Below are 20344 nucleotides of genomic sequence, written 5' to 3' on the forward strand. Positions count from 1 at the left end.
AAACCTTAATACAGTAATATGTACAAATGTTTAAAATTCTTCTGTTATTTCAGTATTTATCATTTTAAACGCTATCTATCTATGATGGGGTCTTCAAAAAGTTATTAGTTATTGTCCCTTCATACTGAAAATATCTTTATAACGCTGTATTTTAGGAGCATTGTATCTATTGTCATCACGGATGCACAATCATTCAACTTTAAATACCAGAACACATCCCCTAAAATATTGTTATAGCCTAATTCCCGAGTTAGGAAGAAGTCAAATCTTAGAAAACTTCTATTTCTGTAATGGATGTACGATGTACCCAAACCTCTGCATGTACACAACATTCTCTAAATTGTCATAGGCCTACCCATAATCATCCCGTTATCGATCGTGTTGTCATTTCACATCTATTACCCTACTTAGCTCGGAGCTGAACGTTCGCACGGCCAACGCGATAACGAACGCGCACCCTGCTCGTTTCACCCTGCGCGTAAATTTAGGCTCAGGCGGTCTCGTCTGGTCGAGGATTATTGAGATTTGCAGATCTAACACGGGTCAGTAAACCCAAACGTAAACATGTAGTATTCTAGCTCTGTATCGCCGCTTTCGGTAATATTTTCATCGGCATTGACTATGGCCGTCCGCAGTCAGCACAAAGCATTGACAAAAGCTAATGAACATTTCAAATATGACGATTCAACAATTGGCTAGTTTCACAAAAACTAAAATAGAACAATACCCAGATATCTCTCCACTGCGTAGGTACCGTAATTGTGTACCATGGCTATGCATGTGTTACCCGGTTGACAAAAATAAACCCATACCTTCCTTAGTCGCTGATTTGGACAAATGATTATTTGAAATAAATTCATATGTAATTATATTTTCGGGACCTAATATATTGCAATTTGAAGGCACATGTTATCAGAATCATTCTCAGTAAGAACCATTATGTCTTGTAATCAAAAATATGCCGATAAAAGGTGAATTCAAATCGTTGAACCATTGGCATACCGGTAACGAATTCATGATAAAAATTTGCGATAAAAGATTTCCGAAGCAATTGCCATTTGTGCTACCCGAAGCCAGTATTACTTTAATTTGATCCTGAACCTATTTCAAAATAAATATATCTGCAGCAAATAACATGGCAAGTTTTTCTCATTTATGAATTCCCGGTGACACTTTCAAAAAAATTGTTATGCTGTTTTGTGAAGGGGAAGATGATATTACCAAGTTTAAAAAGTTAAAATATGCCTTGACAATACTACAATGGATGTTTCTTCGATCATCTAAGCATGGGTGTAAACATTGGCCCGTTTCGATTTGGGTTCTATTTGACAGTTTTTGGTTATGTTTTCAAAATTTAGGCATATATCGAACGACCTGAAAAAGCTTATAGCAACAAATATCTGAGATTACAATCAATGCCGTTACGTATATATGTGCTGCTCCAACTTGCATTAGTCAAAGATCCAATTACATTACATTAACATATCAATGCCATTGAACAGTGGTGGTAATTGATTTTTGGGGTTATGTCTCTCGTCTTTTTGAATCAGTCTAGACATGAAAAACTATATTCATGATTTTTCTCATCGGTGCGAATAAAAGGTTTCGAATGCCTTTTTTATTAATTTTTTTGAGTATTCTACATTGAAAATGTGAAACAATTAAATGTTAATTTGAATGCATTAGATTTTGAATAGTGGAATTTTATTTTTTTATTTTTATTTTAAGAAAATCGAGCCGTCGAGTATGTTATCATCCATGCGGAATCTCGCTCTAACTCTAACATGTGTATTTTCCCATTATACCTGATGTAGTGTATTGTAGTTAAATTTACTGATTTTAATTAATAGCTGGACTTCGAAAAATGCTTTTCATATCATTTCTACTCCATGTACTTAGATTCTACAATTGAAACGCGATAATTAGACAGGAGTATCGGGCGTCATGAAAACTATGAAAGGAAATGCATTGATATTCAGTGATACAGGTAGGTCTGCGTGTTGATTGGGAACGCGGACAGGTAGGAGGAATTATTTTAGCTGATACCGGTAGGCCTAGTAGTCGGGAACAGTACAGTCATTACACATTTCTGCGTTTAGACATTGCTGCATTAGCTGTTTCAAACAGACTTGTTATTGTTTTGCGAATTATTTCGAGTTTATTGTCTTTACCCGATGGTAACTTGGTGCCATGGATACTGAAATGAGTTTTATTACAGGGATGAATGAAAGTTTGCAATTTATAGAAAGAGCAGAAGAGTGAGCCCAATCGAAAAAGATTAAGGCCTGGTTTAAATAAAGCTGTTTTCAGTGACCGAATTACAGTATTGGGAAGAGATTCATAATAAAGGTTGAAATTGGAGGTCAAAATAAAATTTCTAAGCTTACTAACTCATTAATATTTTAGCTTTTACTGTTTTGCCTATCTCAGTAATTTATTCATATGTAATCTTGGTCATGGGCAATCAAAATTCAGTAAAAAAACACATCGAACATGCTGAAAGGACTGGAGTATGTCAACTCAGTAGCATGGGATTGGATGAATTTCCTGCTCAACTCCTGGGGTTATCAAGTAAATTGAGAACTTTGGATTTATCAAGTAATAAACTCCGTGGACTACCAGAAGCAATTGGGAATTTTGCAGTGCTGAAAAGCATCATCTTGAATTCCAATTCACTGAGCATCTTATGTGATGGCATATGCAAGTTACGAAAGTTGGAAAGTCTTTCCATTTCACACAATCGACTTGTATCACTTCCTCCTGATATAGGAAAAATAACAAGCTTGAAAGTTATAAATTTACAAGGGAATAAACTTGGGGACATTCCCGTTGGTTTGACTCAACTAAAACACCTTGATTCTCTTAATTTATCACATAATTCAATCAAAAGAATACCCGATGAAATGAAAGATCTTCAAGCTGTCGAACTCAATCTTAATCAAAATCAGATCTCTTCAATACCAGAATGTTTGCATCAATGTCCGAGATTAAAAGTTTTGAGATTCGAAGAAAATTGTGTGCCCCTGAATGCAGTTCCTGAAAAACTATTAACAGAATCCAAAATTTCTCTTCTCGCTTTTGATGGTAATTTGTTTGATCAAAAAACATTTCAAGATGCTCCTGGTTATGGCAAATATATGGAAAGATATACTGCAACTAAAAAGAAATTTGACTGAAAAAGATGAAATGCAATATCATAGTCTCTATATGACTGTTCATTGATTCAGATTATGGATTGAGCAATTGAGTCTTGTAGGAGGCTGTTGTTTATATAAAATTTATCATTCATTTGTTATCAAGTCAGAATGTTTATTATCTCATGTTAATTTATGTAGAATGTTTTTAAGTATTAATAATTTAATATAATCAATCATTTAATTTACGAATGTTACCGAACCCCGATTCAAAACTGAAAATAAAATTTATATAGAGAATCGATTTGATGAAATATGAAACTAACAAATTCGAATTTCTACAAGATTAAAATGAGAGGATGACAAAACATGAAATTATCTTCAATTTCTCCTTTAGTATCTATTCAATAATGAGACAGCTCGTGCATGGAGGATTTTTGGATTCCTCTCTGTTGCGGGATGATTCATGCATGTAACTGACTTACTCTACTTTCAAAGTTCGTACATAGCAACAATTACCTGATAAGTATCTCTATATATTATGTCCAATTTAGAATCGTAACTAGCTGAGTTTTTTAGGTGACCTGGAATACTGCAAAGATTAAACTTTATATGATGGCTCTGTCAACAAGGACTGCAAACTTATTTTTATTATTTTGTCATATTTTTGTGCTCTATAGAGATTTATATTCTCTCATGTAACAATTTGCTGCTGAAATAATCCTACAATTATTGAATTGATTTACATAATACATTTAAGATAGGATTAATCTGTTGAGTAATTTAAAAATGCCTGTATTTGATCTCAAGGAAAACATTACATATAGTTTGCCATAATTTATAAACTCCCAATGCCCATTACATGACAGTGAGAGTAAATTTTTATTGTTGAAAATGCTCCTTTTTAATTTGTTTTAGGTACTTTTGTGTAAGAGTAAATGTGTTGTGTATAATAAATGTTTTTTTTTATCAGCTGAAAAGAGTTGAGACTATTTTTGCTAAAATGACAAAAATCATATGTAAGCTTGAAATGGGGTCATATGTGTGAAAGTATTCAGATAATACCCAGAAATTCCAACAAGGAAGATAGTCAAGCACTTCTTTGTAACAAGAAAAAGGGAGAGGAAGACATAGCTTTAAATAATTTACAACTTCGACCGTGGCACTGTCGGAAATATGCAAAATGTGTTACCATTGGACAAAGTTGGCAGAAGCTGAAATGTTGGATTTATCGGAAAAATCTATGTGCATTTTATCCCGATGTTATTTGAGGTAATATTTGATGTAGTATTTACTCCACAGTAACAGTATAAATCATAGTATACAAACTTATGCCTACTTTGGATCACTTTTCTTGTTCTGCAGACAAATTGGAATGTTGAGGTTTTCAATGCTCGATTGAAATTCAATAGCCCTATGCCCCTATCTTCTAGTTTCTTTGATGCTTAGATGTGATATGATATGTTAAACATGTAAAATCCACAAAGCACTGATGATTGCAATAATTCTTTGAATGCTTTCTAATTTCAGAGACATCAATGCTCTTGTCTATGAACGAAAGCTTAATTTAGCCAGAAAGAATGGAAAATATCTACAGTTTGTTGACTCCAAAGTATGAAGAATATTTTATCCCTTTCTATATTATAGAATATTTTATATGATAGTGATAATAGATGCAGATTTCACTAACCTCTTTCATAAATTCATGTCATAATTATCATTAACAACTGAGTTGGAAAACCTTATGAATGATATAATAAATTCTTCCTGTTCTCATAGTGGTTGGACTTAACTTTGGCATTGCAGTGTGGTTATAAAACCCCATTGCCACTGCCTCATGTGTAATAAATTTTGTTGAACAGGAAAGCTTACTAAGAAACTCATTTCAATGGATTCTTGGTCAGAACCCTCAAGTTAAGACCATAAAAATGTATTTCTGATTATGCATCTTTCTTTGTAGCGCAATTCGGAAAGTGATACATCCTTTGAAGAGAATCTGTCTTCATCTGATTGTGAGATTGAAGTCAAAGATCTTGTACCGGTGAAAAATGATTCTCAAACTGAAGATTCACAACCTTGGACAAATTTTGAAGGTAAAAAAATTTGTTCAAGTTTTTATGTCAGTATAAAAAGTATTACTATCAGTACTTTTTTAACCTCATTTGCCTATTATCTATAAAAAAATTACAGTATTGATTTTCAAATGCTTTATAAGTTTCAATTACCAGTACTTTTGTATTTCAACTATTACAACATATTATTCTTGAATCTAATACTTGGAAAATATCCCTATTTGAATACCCAGTCGTTATTCAAACTTTATTTTTTCAAGTTGTTTCGAATCAAGCCTGACTGTGTAATTGTGTATGTACTTACTGTCGAATATAAAAATGTATGTTCGACATTTTATAACTTAATTTAAACTTCAATTTTGCTTATTATGTCTAGAACAAATATGCTCTTATTTGTATGTCATCATGTAGCCTACTTTGTTTTTTAAAAAACTAAAAAAATTGTTTGCTATTGGGTACATTCAGGTGAATTCAAGGATGATGCGGAATTAATGAAAAATTTGGGACTGCCTGTCTCATTTTATGAAACTCGTCTGGAACCAAAGGTACTCATGGAGAAAGTTTTTAAAAATTTCTACTTGTCCATATTCTGTAAAGAATTGTTAGTTTATTAGTAGTTTTTAGCGAGTTATCAAGAACTTTGCTTTAATAATGTATCATTTATCTTTTCATTACTTTGCCTTGGGGAACAAATAGGGAACCAGCGGCGGGAATCTGGTTAGGAATAGTAATGACTCGGTCAGATCCAGATCTGTGGCGCCAGTATATTTAACTTGTGGCTTCAGCTCTGGCACGGAGCTCTATTTTTCAGCCGTAATGCTAGGCTCCAGCTTCGTTTTGGTCTTCATACCATCAATGTTTTTAGTGTTACCACCACAATGAAACATCAGCCCAAGTTGTGAAATCTATGTCTTCAAAGTTTTAGATATACAAATTCAACTTGAAATTAATATTATAGATTGAATTTAGAGGCTGAAAAGAATAGATTTTATTATTTATATAGCTTATTACAAAATTATAAATGTAAAAAAATAATTATAATTAGTTGATTAAGAGCTGAAGCCACTAACATATCTGGCAGCTCTGGCTCCAGCTCCACCAGAATGTCACGGCTTCATGCCTCCAAGCTTCGACTCCGCCCCCAGCCCCGTGTAAAACGGTAATACGAATGAAATAATTTTTCATCTATTTTTATGTTTTTTTTTATAAACAGTCACATAAAATTGACAAGACATCACCAGAATATCTTGATAATTGGTTAAAAAATAGACTCAAAGACGAAGAAGAGCATTTTGAAGGTACGTCAGTTCACATTTCACCAATATATGTAATTTTTTCAAAAACTGGGAGGAACTTGGTATTAAAAGCCTGAACAACTGAATATAACAAATGTATGCATGTTCATTCATCTTGTGCTGGTGAGGAATATAAATAAGCTGACAATTATTTATGTTGGAGACCTGATGCTTGAATATGACTAGACTTGCCTGAAATAACTAATGTGCGATATGGGCAAGTTTTATTACCATTAGATCAGTGTGATGGCTTAGTGTGGAAAGTGTTAGACTTAACTGTGTCTGTATTGCAGAGCACATGCCTCTGTCCTAAATCTCATGCCTCCACCTGCATCCAGGGTGTGATTAAGGTTTTGCCCATTATTTCAACTACAAACACACATACAATTACAAAATTAGATGCAATTATTTCATTTTTATCGTTAGTAGATGACAGTGAAAAATCCAATCATGGAGATAGCAGTGACAATAAAATATATTCAGAATGGTTGGAATACTGGTCTGTTCAGGTAATGTGATGGTGATATAATTGTTTAACAATCCACAATGTCTCTTTGGATGCTATTGATAAATTTTTATTTTTTATTTTTTCAGGGCCCAAATTTAGTTATAGAAAGCTGGAATATTTCACGAAAAAGTTCTAAGCTCGGGTGAGAATTTAGGATTATATATTGGAAGACCTACTTGAGCTACTATTTAAACAAGTTTCTAGAATTGTAATAATGATTTATTTGTATTATTTTTTTGCTGTTTTGGCTTTCAGTCAATGAAATATGATAAACAAGTTTTCACATTTGTTATCCTATTATATTTAAATGATTATTTATTTTTGTGCACTGCTCTTTCTTATATTACCAGATTTTTTTTATATTGAATATTACCATATTAAGATCTCTTGTTCTTGTATTTAGACTTGAAGGTGAAGAAAATGACCCTTGTCAGAGATCTGATAAAAATAAATTAGGAGATAGAGATAATTCCACACTTAATAAAGAGCAAAGTTTAAAGGCATCGCTTGAACTAACACCACCACCTAAAAGTTTCAATAACCAGTCTGAGTTATCGAGCTTATGGGAAGAACATTGCACAGCTCAATACTGGTATTATTATATTTGGTACATGGACTGGATGAGAGAATTGCAAGCAGGTGCAGGTGACCAAAACAATTTGGCGTCCACAATCCAGAGACCTAGTGTACATAATGAAGGAAATATAGATAAAACAGATAACACTAATTCCAACCATATAAATGATGTTGATTATGTTGCATCAAACTTTGGAAAACTTAATTTGAATAATAAAAGAGAGAAATTAAACTGTAAAGCTTGTGGAAAAAGTGATTCACAAACAACGAAACAAGGATCCGGTGATGCTGGTACAGTATCAACCAATAACAGAACTGGGCAAAGTAATGGTATTGGCGCTTCTTGTACTCATTATCACAACTCGAAATCTGTAGCCGGGAATGGAAATGATCCACCAGAGGATGAAGAAATGACAGAGAAAATGAAATCTAGTCATGAAATAGATTCTGAAGAGGTTGCCCAAATATCTAAGGAAGATGAAGGTTTGTGAAAATATAAATCTTTGTTTTGTTTCTTCAAAAATGGTAGTGAACTTGATGATGTTAAGTGTTGCAACGCGTCTTCAAAGGAATTCGTATACATTTTAGCTAGCTAAACAGACCTGGGTAGTTATTTCAACTCGAACCTGTCTAAGGTTCATGGGAAATAGCAGAAATATTATGCTTTTTAATTTTATGATGTAAATATTTATGGTCTATTTTAAAGTTTTTACATTGTATGCATTATAATCTAGTCCTTATGTAATATGTATTGAGAATTCAAACATGCAAAGCTTTTCTCTTGTATACTTGATGTCATGCAACTGGAATGATTTATAGTTATATGATATGTTAGATTTATAGAAGTTTGATAGTTCAGATTTTCTATTTTACATTTTCGAGATTATTTTCTGCCACATAAACAGTGCTATCCCATGTTTTCGTTTGTATGTAAAAAAAAAAATTTTCATTAAATATCTATTATAGAAGTATTTTTTGCTACAGGTGATGGCTCAATAACGTATGACTTGACTACAATATGTGACACCATGGGGTTCAAGTTTTCAGAGACTTGTACAACAACCAGTGATACTGAAACAACTGTGACATATGTTCAGGTTAGTTATTTATTTGCTCTTGTTTTAATTTTTTTTGATAAAATTGCAGAATCCTGAAATTTTGGCTTTGTAATGATAATATAATCCTATTATTATCAATTTTGCATAAACTCTGTGTAGCCTCATTCTAATCTAGTACTAATGTACTCCAGAATACTCATTCTCGCATACAACATCCAATGAAATTGGATATAGCCCTTGTTTTGGTCAGATCAGCCCCACCTTATGAGATTAGGTTTTTTTTTGCAAAAAATCTTATGATTGCTTTAATAAAAATTGATTTGGTGAAGAAAATACCATTTATTTATTTTAAATTAAGCATGGTCAACAGTTTCCGTATTCCTATACAAATTATTTTCATTCAAACATATTTTATATTCATGTTCATCTCTGTATATTTATTTTTATGAACAGGATAAAGTGAAGAAGAGAATAGCAAGATTAAGAAAAGAAGAATTGGTTGAGTACTTCATTCTTTTCAATGTCTTAATAAGTTTGCTTGATAAATTTAACTTGAAATACCTGACCTGTTTGTTATTTCTGGGAATATACACATTCAAAGTGTGTTTGTGAAGCTCTGTAGTGTGCAGGAGCCCTAACCTTTCCTATTCAGATGACCTCCAACCTTTCCTGTTTCATGAGAGCAATGGCGCTACTGGAATTGCATTCTTATTTGATTTGTGAAATTCTTGGTTTTGTACTTTGGTATTATAACAGAAGTTTCCTAAAAGCAGGCTATATTTATAATATTTATTATTCATGAAGTAAAATTTGTCCCAATTCAATATGTTGCTCTGCTGTTCAAATTCACAAAATTGCATTTCATAAAAAGTAATTTGAATTATTTCATTGTAAGTAATCTTGCTTCAGAACATAATTGCACTTCATTCCTCATTTTCCTTCTGTTTTCAAATTATTTGAGTAGTTGGTAGTTGGTTCGTACAAACTAGATGATAGTTTGACACTAATGCTGCAAAAATGCAAGCTGAAGCAGCCATGTAATTTAGTATGCATCTATGTATAAATTATTCAATATGGTTCCAGCAATTTACTGAATTTTTAAGAATGCATTGAGTCAATACTGTTATTGAAAACTTCCAGATAATAATTATGTCGCACATGTTTTTGAACAACATTTTATAAAATATATCAATGATTTTACATAATCCTTGTCAGGGGTGTACAACAGGTGGCCTGCCGGCCCGCTAATTAACAAAAATGTTAAATAAATGAAATTTTGCATTGCGAAAATTTTTCAATTTGTTGTGTACATGTAAAAACTAATTTTTTTGTGTGGTCCAGCTAGATGTCTGAAGTTGGTTATATGGCCCACCATTGAAAAATGTTGCACAACCACAACCCTGTCTTATGATATACACTTTATTACTAGTGTTAGCTGAGGAATCGATAATTTTTAATAAATAATCTCTTTAAATATTTTAGGAATCTAAAATGTTGAGTACCGAATATAATGACAAAAAAGGTCCAACAACCTTGTCCAAAGCCCAATTATTTCTTGAAAAAATCAAAAACAATGAATCAAGCGGTAAAGGAAGTTCAGGTTGGCTTTTATTTATATTTTTTACTCAGGCCCAGATTTAGTTTTCAGAAGATTTCTGTAGCAAGAATTACTATGGTTATTTCAATTGACGAATTATACTGAATGTTACTGCACTCTGAACCATACTAGTGTGGAAAATTTGGTACTTTAACCTCATCACCTGATTTGTAAGGCCAATAGGTGGCAGATGCCTCTGGGATGTTCATTTTCTAGAAATTGTTTGATTCTCTTTGCAATGAATAATATTAACCATGTGATTGCAATAGATATGCAGCCATAGGTAATTTTATTAAACTATGTTTTAAAAAGTATCGGATATTTGTGATCTTGGATTTGTTGAAACTAAAATCACGAACAGATTACATACATACATGTACATGCAATACAGGAACAGTTTAGGAACATGAGCAAATTTATGCTGAGCGAGCACAGTTCTGTTAATTTTCAGCACAAAATATTTTCATATATTTGTCCTTATTAAATTAAAAATGTCAGATACTTGATACCAAATATGACTCTATTATAAAGTTGTATATTCATTGTATTATCTTCTTTCAGGAAACATTGCTGATTCGTCATCTGACACTGATGACTTTTCAGAATTACAATCAGCTGATAATAAAATTGATGTAACTGAAAATTCAGAGAAGGAGTCGTCAGTAACTGCTGAAAAATATGATATTAAAGGTAATACTGGTAACATGTATTGTTTTCAATACTGCATACAAATTTAAAATAAAATCTGACCATTCTTTTATCTTGATAAAGAAGAGAGCTGATAAGACTTAGATATATGACAAGCATATTAACTTGCCTGGTTACCAGTGTCATCCCGATATAGAAATAGATAGTTTTGGATGCTTGGACGAGATTAACAGTAAAATAAATCTCCCTTATGGTTCTTGTCTGATTGTTAGAGAGTTTGTTCCAGAATTCAAGCATTCTATCTAATGAAATTGAATCACATTTATATTTGTATTCATTCAGTGCTTCCTGCCTCCAAATCTGAAAACAGCATAATTGAAGACACAAACTCAAACTTAGTGAATCGGCAATGCATACCAAAATCTGGAAGTGAGCTGGAGACTGGATTTTTTGGTGATGCAGAAGGTGGTTTTCTCATTATATATTTTCAACCATTAAATAAAGAAAAAAATTCTAATATCATCATATTAGCCCCAATTTTGATTTACCTCGAAAAATTGATCATATCCTGTTTCAAGTTCCAACTGATATTTTTTGTGACTCTTTCTATTTTTGAGCAATTATCTACCACCTGTCGTCCTTAGAATATGATGTCCTGATTTTTAAATACAGTATCAAAGGCATTGGTAAGTTTGAAGTATCAGTGATCAGGCAAGCATTGCAATAGGAATATGTATGTGAACATGCCGACTAGTATACATCACACTTTAAGATTTGAAGTTTTAATCTATCATTTGACATTTTGAAATGTTTAAATTGTTTTCGACTCCCCCTATATCTCTTCTACATTACAGCAGAACAGAGATAATGATAATACAAATAATATTGTTATTTTTTTTTCCTTTTTTGATTCTATAGAAAGTATGATTATGGATTCAAAGAATCATGAGAAGGAATCTGCCAAACACAAACATAAAAAATCGAGAAAACAAAGAAATTCTGCGAGTGAGAATAAAAAACGGAAGAGAAAGCGTCCAGGTATTCCTGATGAAATTGCTTCCGACAGATCAATGGTCAAATATTGGGCTCAGCGGTATAAGCTATTCTCAAAGTTCGATGATGGAATAAAGCTTGATAAAGGTACAAAGCAGCAAATCACAACAACTTTTGATACGTACCTTCCTTGACCTATTTTGAAACTCTCATTCCTCTCCCGCTCTGCATTGAAAGTAAATTCATTACTCAATTTTTAACAGTTCATTAGCTTATGATAAGCGGAAATAACACACTGAATTTTGTATAATTTCAGTAGTTCCTAATATATGCATAGGGGCGCTCCAGAAGTATGTGTGACAATATGGAGGTAACTAATTTTGTTCGCCTACTTTACATCGAGTTGTGTAAAGGGACTGAAACCTATAAGCAGGGGTTATATTCATTTGGCTAAGATAGACAGACCCTGAACTTGTAATAGAACTAAAATAAGGTAAATCAAAAAAAAATCATGGCCTAACCCTAACCTGGTAACCACACTTCCGGAGTACCTGCAGTATGTATTACAATAATAGTATACCGTAAGTCAAAAATCTTAGTAATACTACCTGCTAATAAAATACGAAGTAAAATTTTATTCTAAAAATGAATAAATCTCAATTCGTCCCCAGATGGGAAACGATATAACATATTCAATGTTATTGGCTTATTTTGAGTTTTCTGTTTGATATCATGCAATGATGGTTTTTCATGAATATGGTTGTTCAATGCGCACAAGTAATTGATAAAGATCTGCGCTTCAGCTTCAATACTCACTATTGCTATTTCTAAGGTTTTCAAATCAATAATATATCTTTCTTTGTCTTAGCTGTCATCAACCAAGTCTAAATATTTTTCCAATTATACTTTTAAGAATCCTGGTATTCTGTAACACCAGAGAAGATAGCAGAACATATTGCTGAAAGATGTAGATGTGAATTGATTATTGATGCATTTTGTGGATGTGGTGGGAATGCAATTCAGTTTGCATTTACTTGTGAAAGAGGTGAGCAAGAGTGGTTTCAACTTATATTTTGATACATTCAGAAGACCAATCTTGTTGACAAGAATTTGATATTGAAATCCATATTTTATATTTTTTGAATATAATAATATTTTTTATATGCCGCTCATCCATAGCCTCAGCTGTATACAAGCTTATACAAACCGCTACTTTTATCTAATGATATAATACGGGACTGGAATACTCCTGGTTTTAACCACACTATTTGGTACTCTTATAGTATGTGCACCAAGATGGCGGACACCGGAACGTAGTATGTCTTTCAGGTTAGGGTTAGGCCATAATTTTATTTAAATGTTCCTTATTCTAGTTCTATTACGAGTTCGGGGACTAGCCAAGTGACTCCCGTAGAATTTGTACCTGAAATTATAGCTTAACTCTAACCTGGTACACATACTATCATGTGTTTGCCATCTTGGTTCACATACTATTGGAGTACCGATGATTTATTACATCCTGTGTGTAGGCGGTAGGCATGACATAGATGTGAACCTGTGATGTTCAACGTAGTTAAGTCAAACAATTCAATCATTAGCGGATTAGCCCATAACTCATTCTTTTGCTTTAAATATATTGCTTTTTGCAGATAGTCTAATTTTCTTTCCTCTATTACATTTTTTATATTTTGATTCAAAATATTCCTCATGTTTCATCTAACATTAATGTAGCAATGATATTTGAACGATTTGATACCTTAAGTTTCACTTTCTTGAAAACGAAATTACTTCTCGATTTTCTGATCCCAATCAAAATCATTAGGTTAATATTAGGGGGGATGGGTTACTATAGAACAGTGGTTCTCAAACGATGGGGCCCGGAGGGGTAGACAATTTTTTGAGGGGGCGTAGAGCTAAAAATAAAAATATTTGTTAGATTTTTTATTGCCCGCCTTACTTTGGATATTTACATTTTTTACTTTGGATATATTACTTTCCATCCATGTACTTTAAACGCGTTTTTTAAATAAACCGTACTTTCGTCTTACTATTTTTGCTACTTTTAACTAATGTGTAGCTAGTGATTTTTGAGATGGGGCACGAGACTTGACAAATTCTAAAAAGGGAGCGCGACTTGAAAAGTTTGAGAAACACTGCTATAGAACATAGATATACAATTCAATTTATTTTGCAATTTTGTGTTTGACTCCTGATTATATTGTGTTGCCTGCTTTGGTTCAAGTCTACACACCCTGGATCTGAACCTTGTTTAATTATTCTATTTGTTGCAGTTATAGCAATTGACATTGACTCTGTAAAGATTGAAAATGCTAAACATAATGCAAAGATTTATGGTGTTGATGACAGAATTGAATTCATTTTGGGAGATTTTTTCAAGGTTGCACAAAGTCTCAAAGCTGATGTAGTGTTTTTAAGGTACAAAACTATATTGTTGTTTGTATAGAATGAGGGTTTTGTAGATTATAAATGCCTTATAATATCTTGGAAAAATCGAAATGCAATTCTAAGAATCACCTTTAGGAAAAATATTATTGCTTCTTTACCATATTGATCATTGTATTTCTCTTGAGCATAGTCTGATTTGCCTAATTTTTTAGCCCTATGGATGTTTTCCCAACCTTTGAGCCATGGAAATGATACAACAGAAAACTGACAAATAACACGTAAAACTATGAAAACAAGGCAATATTTACAACCCTGCTTGAATATCTGTCTGAGCAAAAAAGTGACTGAGCGACCAAATAATTTGCAATTATAATGTCATTGTTTACTTACTGCTGATTGGTCATTGTTACAGAAATAAACAAGGAAATCGATGTCCGGGGAAACATCCACTATTCGCGATGTATTATATTTTATCCATAACTGTAGCCTGAATGCATATTATCTGTGAGAGCAAAAAGGGTGTCTGTCCACGTCTCCTTCTACCTGCTGTGCGATTTTTTTTCTCGATTAATAATAATTTGTGTATGTTTGATGCGTTCTTTCAGCATGATGAAAAAAATAAACTATAAATAGTTTATTTACTTTTAATATTCATTTTTTTAAATTATATTACCCTTTAGTCCACCTTGGGGAGGTCCAGGATATTTGTCGAAAGAATCATACAATTTAGAGGATATGGGTATTTTTGGATTGAAAGCATTTAGAATTGCAAAAAGTATTACCGAAAATGTTGCTTATTTCTTACCCCGAAACACAGCAGTTGAACAGGTAAATTGTATTGTAATTTGTGAACTTTTGACTATTTGACTATTAAAGTTTAATATATTGAATAGTATAGAAAAATCCCAATTTGAAATTCTGAAGGCAGGTAAGGTGATTTGATCCTAAAAAATTTCACACAAATAAGATGCATTTGAGAAAATGACATAATTTATAAAATAAACATGATATACCGCAATTCATAACCCTCGTGTGCCAAAAACAGCAATAAAATCTCCATTTTTTGTAATAAGGTTGTTAGGTAAAGACTAAGTAAAACTTTCGCAAAAGTGCTCTGTTTTTGGGCTTCAACTACCGTTTCATGATTACATAACTTTTAGTTCTTTGTTATCGAGTCTGTGTTTAATTTGACCCAATATTTTATCATCGTCTTTATTTCATTTCAGTTGATGAGATTGGCTGGGCCGGGAAATAAAGTTGAAATTGAACAAAATATGTTAAATAACAAAGTAAAGACTGTTACAGCTTATTTTGGCACAGAACTCATTGAATGGGGTGGACAAGAGAATGATATGTATGTCCGAAGTGAGACCACCTGCTCTCTTCTTGATGATGATATAGGCGAGGAAACTGACAATTTCGAATCTATAAAAAGGAATAAAATAACCCAAGGTAAAATTGGAGATGGTGATACCATGGATTTCGGTGTCTATGAAGAAAGTGGAGCGGAGACTTTTGGATAGCAGATGAAATTGAAACTCTTGTGGATATTTATATGATGATGTATTTTTGCACACGATTTTTGCAAGTCTTGCAATGATTTTAAGAACAATCATAGTTACCTTCTTGTTTTACATTGTTCATATCACTATAATGATACATTGCTGGAATTAGTCTTAACCAATATTAATAAAAACATAATATGCATTACATAGAGATATGCAGCTATTTTAGATATGCTTTGGTTTGCAAATGGTTGTAAAAATTATGAAATGAAACAGCAAAGTCCCGACGTCTGTCAATTGTACCATATGCAAGTCCATTTTTATTTGTCATCGTTTCAACTCGCCAAAGGATAAGTAGAACTTGCGTCTTTGATCCATTTGTGCGCCATTTTAATTTGAGAGTCTGAGAATAAAATTTTAAATGAAATGAATATAAGAACCATATTTGACTTTCTGCACTTCTCAACACTTGAACACACTGGATACTACTGTATTGTACGTCAACACAGCGTTAGAAACTCCCTAAACCGCGCGTGTCATCCGCGTCGACTCCGAAGTATAATCAATTTCTGAATTAAATCTTACTGACGGTTAGCTTGGCCCCAGTCATTTCATTTAGTTAGTCGAGTCTCTTGTGAGCTTCTATAATTCGTGACTCTGGCCCACGAGCCCCATCCAACGCTGGGTTACTATAATGAGTGTATCAATCTCTAATAAAAGTGGGCCAAGAGAAGGTGACATCTGCACTTGATGCATTGGCTACTACATTACTAGCTGAACGAATACGGCACTATGCCCTGTAATTTGATTTATGCGCGGGACTTCTCGCTTGCACGCTTAAAGAAATAAAACCAACGCTTACTTTTAAAATGGAACATGCTGCTGATATATTAGGTGATTACTAGTAGTTGATTTTGTCTTGAGCGTGAAATGACTATTCCTCTTGATGCGTACCAATTGCGCAAGTTTGCGAAGCGATGTCAGTACCAACGAGTCAGTTGAAAGGACAGCGTGCCAGAATATGCCAGCATCCGATAAATATGGGGACAAAAATGCAACGATTTTCATTGTTAACTTTTCGGAACATATTGATTTTGTATATGACTGGCATGCCGAGTATTTGACGATAAAGATAATAGAGTGCATATTTGCGTTACTCTGCTTCGTTTTATTTGTTGCTCAGCTGACATACTTCGTTTTACAAAAACGTGTTGATGAGAAGAAATGGAAAGAGACTGCTGCACCCAACCATAGAACAAAACTTCGAACGAAAAATGCTATGAACGTTTGTTTGTTTTTGGCTTGTCTTGCTGCGTGTGGAAGAGGAATCGTGTCTTTTTTACCGGAAGCAACAGATGACCGTACCTGCAATTCTCAAAGAAAAGCAATGATGTTCTTATTTTATGCTTGTGAAACTTTAACGTATCTTGTGCTTTGGATCAAGCAAAGAACGCTATACTCCGAACCTATATTGAGGCATTTGTCGTCGAAATTCATTCGCTTTTGTAGTTGGTTTGTTCTCATAGTAATGATTGCTTGTCTATTCTTGGCAATAATTTTAGTGACCGTATTTCATCATTATGAGGCAACAATGCACGGATGTGTTTCGACTCCTAGGATGACTGATGTTGAATATGGATTTGTCATATCGCTTTCTGTTACTTTCCAGGTCGGTCTTGTGTTTCTTTTTGCTTACCCCCTTATCAAACACCGGAGAGAGACCGAGTTAAATACGATAACAGGAGTAGTGAGGAGGGCTACAATTGCGACTGTTGTATGTGTTGTGAGTGAAGCAATAAGTGCATTATTTTCAATGTTACATCCTCGCCAAGAAGTTGAAATATTTTCCTTTGTATATTACATTAATGTTTTAATTAATATATTTGGCATATTATTTTCTTTTACCGATTGGAGACATAGGCTTTTACCTTTGAGTTTACCAGCAAAAGAAAAAAGATGCGAAATCTATCACGTGAATGATCACAGTGGGTAATCATAACTATAAAATAAAATAATCTTTTTCCATTGATCGATCCATTTGTATTATAATCTTGTTCTGTTTTTTTGTACATAAAATGTGTTAATAAATTAATTACGGTAGCAATTTATACTATAACTAATTCTTCGAGGCTTCTGGACGTCTGACAAAATCAACAAACTTCAAGACAGGAAGAAGATATAGATATTGTAAGGAGATTATGTAGTGTGTACGATTCACGATTAGTCAAACATATGCTGACGTAATGTTTGGGAATTTTGTTTTGAGATGCGTCATTTTGATATCCATGACGCATATAACGTCCTTGCCCAAATTAGTTCCGACAATAGAAACTGTAAAGACGAATTTTGATTACTCGTATATATATTTGAATGTTTATATTTTATTGCAAAACCATACAATAGTTTTGGTCGAGACATTATAACAAACATCCGGTTAAGTCGAAATTTGACTCTCATCTCGAGGGTGGTATGACACGTCACCGTTTATGAAATATATGTATACAACAAATATATAAATATATGAAATAATGCTGAATATAGAAAATATTAATTTTGAGTCAAGCAGAATCATAATTCTTCAGAATGAACATGTTGTAGCCCAACGTTAATTGAATATTCGGTCTATGAAGTTAGATATCTGTTCTAAAAAAAATTTGAAATTCAATTTTAAAAGCGACTAGATATCATTGTTTGATCGATGCTATTCAATCGAAATACTGTATACCAGATCAAACCCAAAGTGAATAAGATGAGTTTCAAATTTGATATTTGACCTATTAATTTAAGTTATTCTTATTGGTTACATATTGCACAAATATCAACGTGAATTTATCATTGGATTCCGAGGGAACATAGATCTGAACAAACACAGCTACGATAATAGTGAGCAACATGCTTCCTTATTTAGTTTTTTCATATTTATTCTAGTTCACTGTTCGTCATCCGCCTTCCTGAAACTTTGTGGATTGCTTGAGTGTGGGTCACAGGAGTCACCTACAAATTTCAACCGATGGGCTTCATGTTTGATAATTGCAAAACGTGCAGTTTATAAAATTGAAGACTAGACTCTTGTAACGCCAAAAATATATCAATCAACAGAATTTTGCAGATTACATAAAATTCAAAAAAAAACGGATTCTATGAACTGTTAATAAAACTATTAGGGTTTTTTCTTTTTTACATCATACCCATTGAAAATGTTTCTCAATACAAACAATGAATATAGGAACTTATGCGATGGCTCGAATGCAGATTTGCTTTTTTTGCGACGAGTATAAGCGAGTTGGCCAGCAGAATACAACTACCAACAATGAGCATCTGTAATGAATATACTTGTAACCGCGACCCGCTCTAGGTAGATGGTAACCCTGTATATAGGGCTTGCACACAAAAAAACATTCTATTTTTTTTTTCGTTTTTGTTAACTTATATCAGAAGAATATTTTTTTCCCGTAAACTATTTTTGAGGAAAGGTGATATAGTATGGAAGTCTTTGAATTTTCAGCATATAGAAGAAACATTTCACGTATGTTCAATCCGTTTTTTTTTATCTAAACCCTTCTGTTTGTGTTTTGAATGAACTTGAACGATCCTTATTGAAAGAAAAAAATCAGATAATATACTACTTTCCAACATATGCCGAATTACGAGAATTCTTGAAACGCTGACAAAATATCATTCATACTCAACGTCATTGCACCTTGTTGTCCCAGTGAGTTCAATTGAAGACAAATAGTACGCCGTATTTTCAACTAATTATGGGTGTTTTCTTGGTATCAGCTAAGTATAGCAACGTTTGCGTGCAATGCGGCCAGGTGTCTTTTTCTCATGACGAAAGCGCGATTCGTCATTATTTGGGTACACTGTATAACAAAATGATAGAAATAAGTTAAAATAATATGTATATATATATTAACTATTCTTACTCACCCGAATTGAAGATCTATTAAATCATGAATGTATCATATAGTGGCTAACGCTGTTTCTAATGAAGTCGAGCTTTATTGTATTATAATATTTCCGTTCGGATACATTCTGTCAACATAAAAAATATGGTCATCTAATTTTGAGGGCTCATGTGTTCAGTGACTCCATTTGACCGTGATTTATAATAGGATCCTTTCTTGACGACGCTGCGCTGCCCTTGTTTGCAGCGCGGGTTCTCTGTTTTTGAACTTCCTTCCTTTGATGCACACTGAGTTTGAATTTGTACCAGTCTTAAAGCCTGCGCTCAGTTTATTCTTTTCCGGCAAGAGGTCATATCTATTGAATACACAAAATGTTCGGGGAATAAAATAGTTGGTAACAATATGCAGGAAGTGATGTTTTACTTTCAACCTAAACATCACCTAGGTCAAATACATTACACTTGGTCGAAATGTTTGCTCACAGCATAAAAACTGATTGAAATATGAGGGCATGGATTCAACAATGGTTAATAGTTAGTTCAATTTCAAAATTGGCAGAAAATAACAACTCAAAGTGTGAAGATGTTAATAATCACTTTCAAAATAAAAATGCCGCTAATTCTTTGAAGTATAGGTTGTAACTT

General features: G+C 33.1%; 2 protein-coding genes across 3 annotated transcripts; both read left to right on the forward strand.

Moving 5' to 3' along the window:
- The first annotated feature begins 2270 nt into the window (after window positions 1–2270).
- On the forward strand, window positions 2271–4114 carry LOC120345427 (leucine-rich repeat-containing protein 57-like). Its single transcript, XM_039414870.2, has one exon. It carries the CDS (start codon window positions 2457–2459, stop codon window positions 3174–3176), a length of 720 nt encoding a protein of 239 aa, XP_039270804.1. The 5' UTR covers window positions 2271–2456; the 3' UTR covers window positions 3177–4114.
- A 145-nt stretch (window positions 4115–4259) lies between these two features.
- On the forward strand, window positions 4260–16003 carry LOC120345426 (uncharacterized). 2 transcript variants are annotated; one of them, XM_039414868.2, is made up of 18 exons: window positions 4260–4406; window positions 4665–4746; window positions 5095–5227; window positions 5672–5751; window positions 6420–6504; window positions 6928–7010; window positions 7096–7151; window positions 7413–8068; window positions 8570–8682; window positions 9097–9141; window positions 10126–10243; window positions 10802–10930; window positions 11231–11353; window positions 11807–12028; window positions 12795–12926; window positions 14173–14317; window positions 14968–15115; window positions 15514–16003. In XM_039414868.2, the coding sequence occupies exons 1-18, from the start codon at window positions 4318–4320 to the stop codon at window positions 15808–15810; spliced, it is 2736 nt and encodes a 911-aa protein (XP_039270802.2). In that variant the 5' UTR covers window positions 4260–4317; the 3' UTR covers window positions 15811–16003. The 2 variants fall into 2 exon arrangements, with proteins under 2 accessions (XP_039270802.2, XP_039270803.2); XM_039414869.2 differs by having other exon boundaries at window positions 6931–7010.
- Window positions 16004–20344: the final 4341 nt, after the last annotated feature.

This window comes from Styela clava, chromosome 8 (assembly GCF_964204865.1).
Source record: "Styela clava chromosome 8, kaStyClav1.hap1.2, whole genome shotgun sequence".
Classification (NCBI taxonomy): domain Eukaryota; kingdom Metazoa; phylum Chordata; class Ascidiacea; order Stolidobranchia; family Styelidae; genus Styela; species Styela clava.

Coding starts and splice junctions, on each gene's coding strand:
- LOC120345427 (XM_039414870.2), top strand. CDS start 2,457: ATGGGCAATCAAAATTCAGTAAAAAAACACATCGAACATGCTGAAAGG.
- LOC120345426 (XM_039414868.2), top strand. CDS start 4,318: ATGTGTTACCATTGGACAAAGTTGGCAGAAGCTGAAATGTTGGATTTA. Junction 5,228..5,671: donor ACCTTGGACAAATTTTGAAG/GTAAAAAAATTT, acceptor GGGTACATTCAG/GTGAATTCAAGGATGATGCG. Junction 7,152..7,412: donor CGAAAAAGTTCTAAGCTCGG/GTGAGAATTTAG, acceptor TCTTGTATTTAG/ACTTGAAGGTGAAGAAAATG.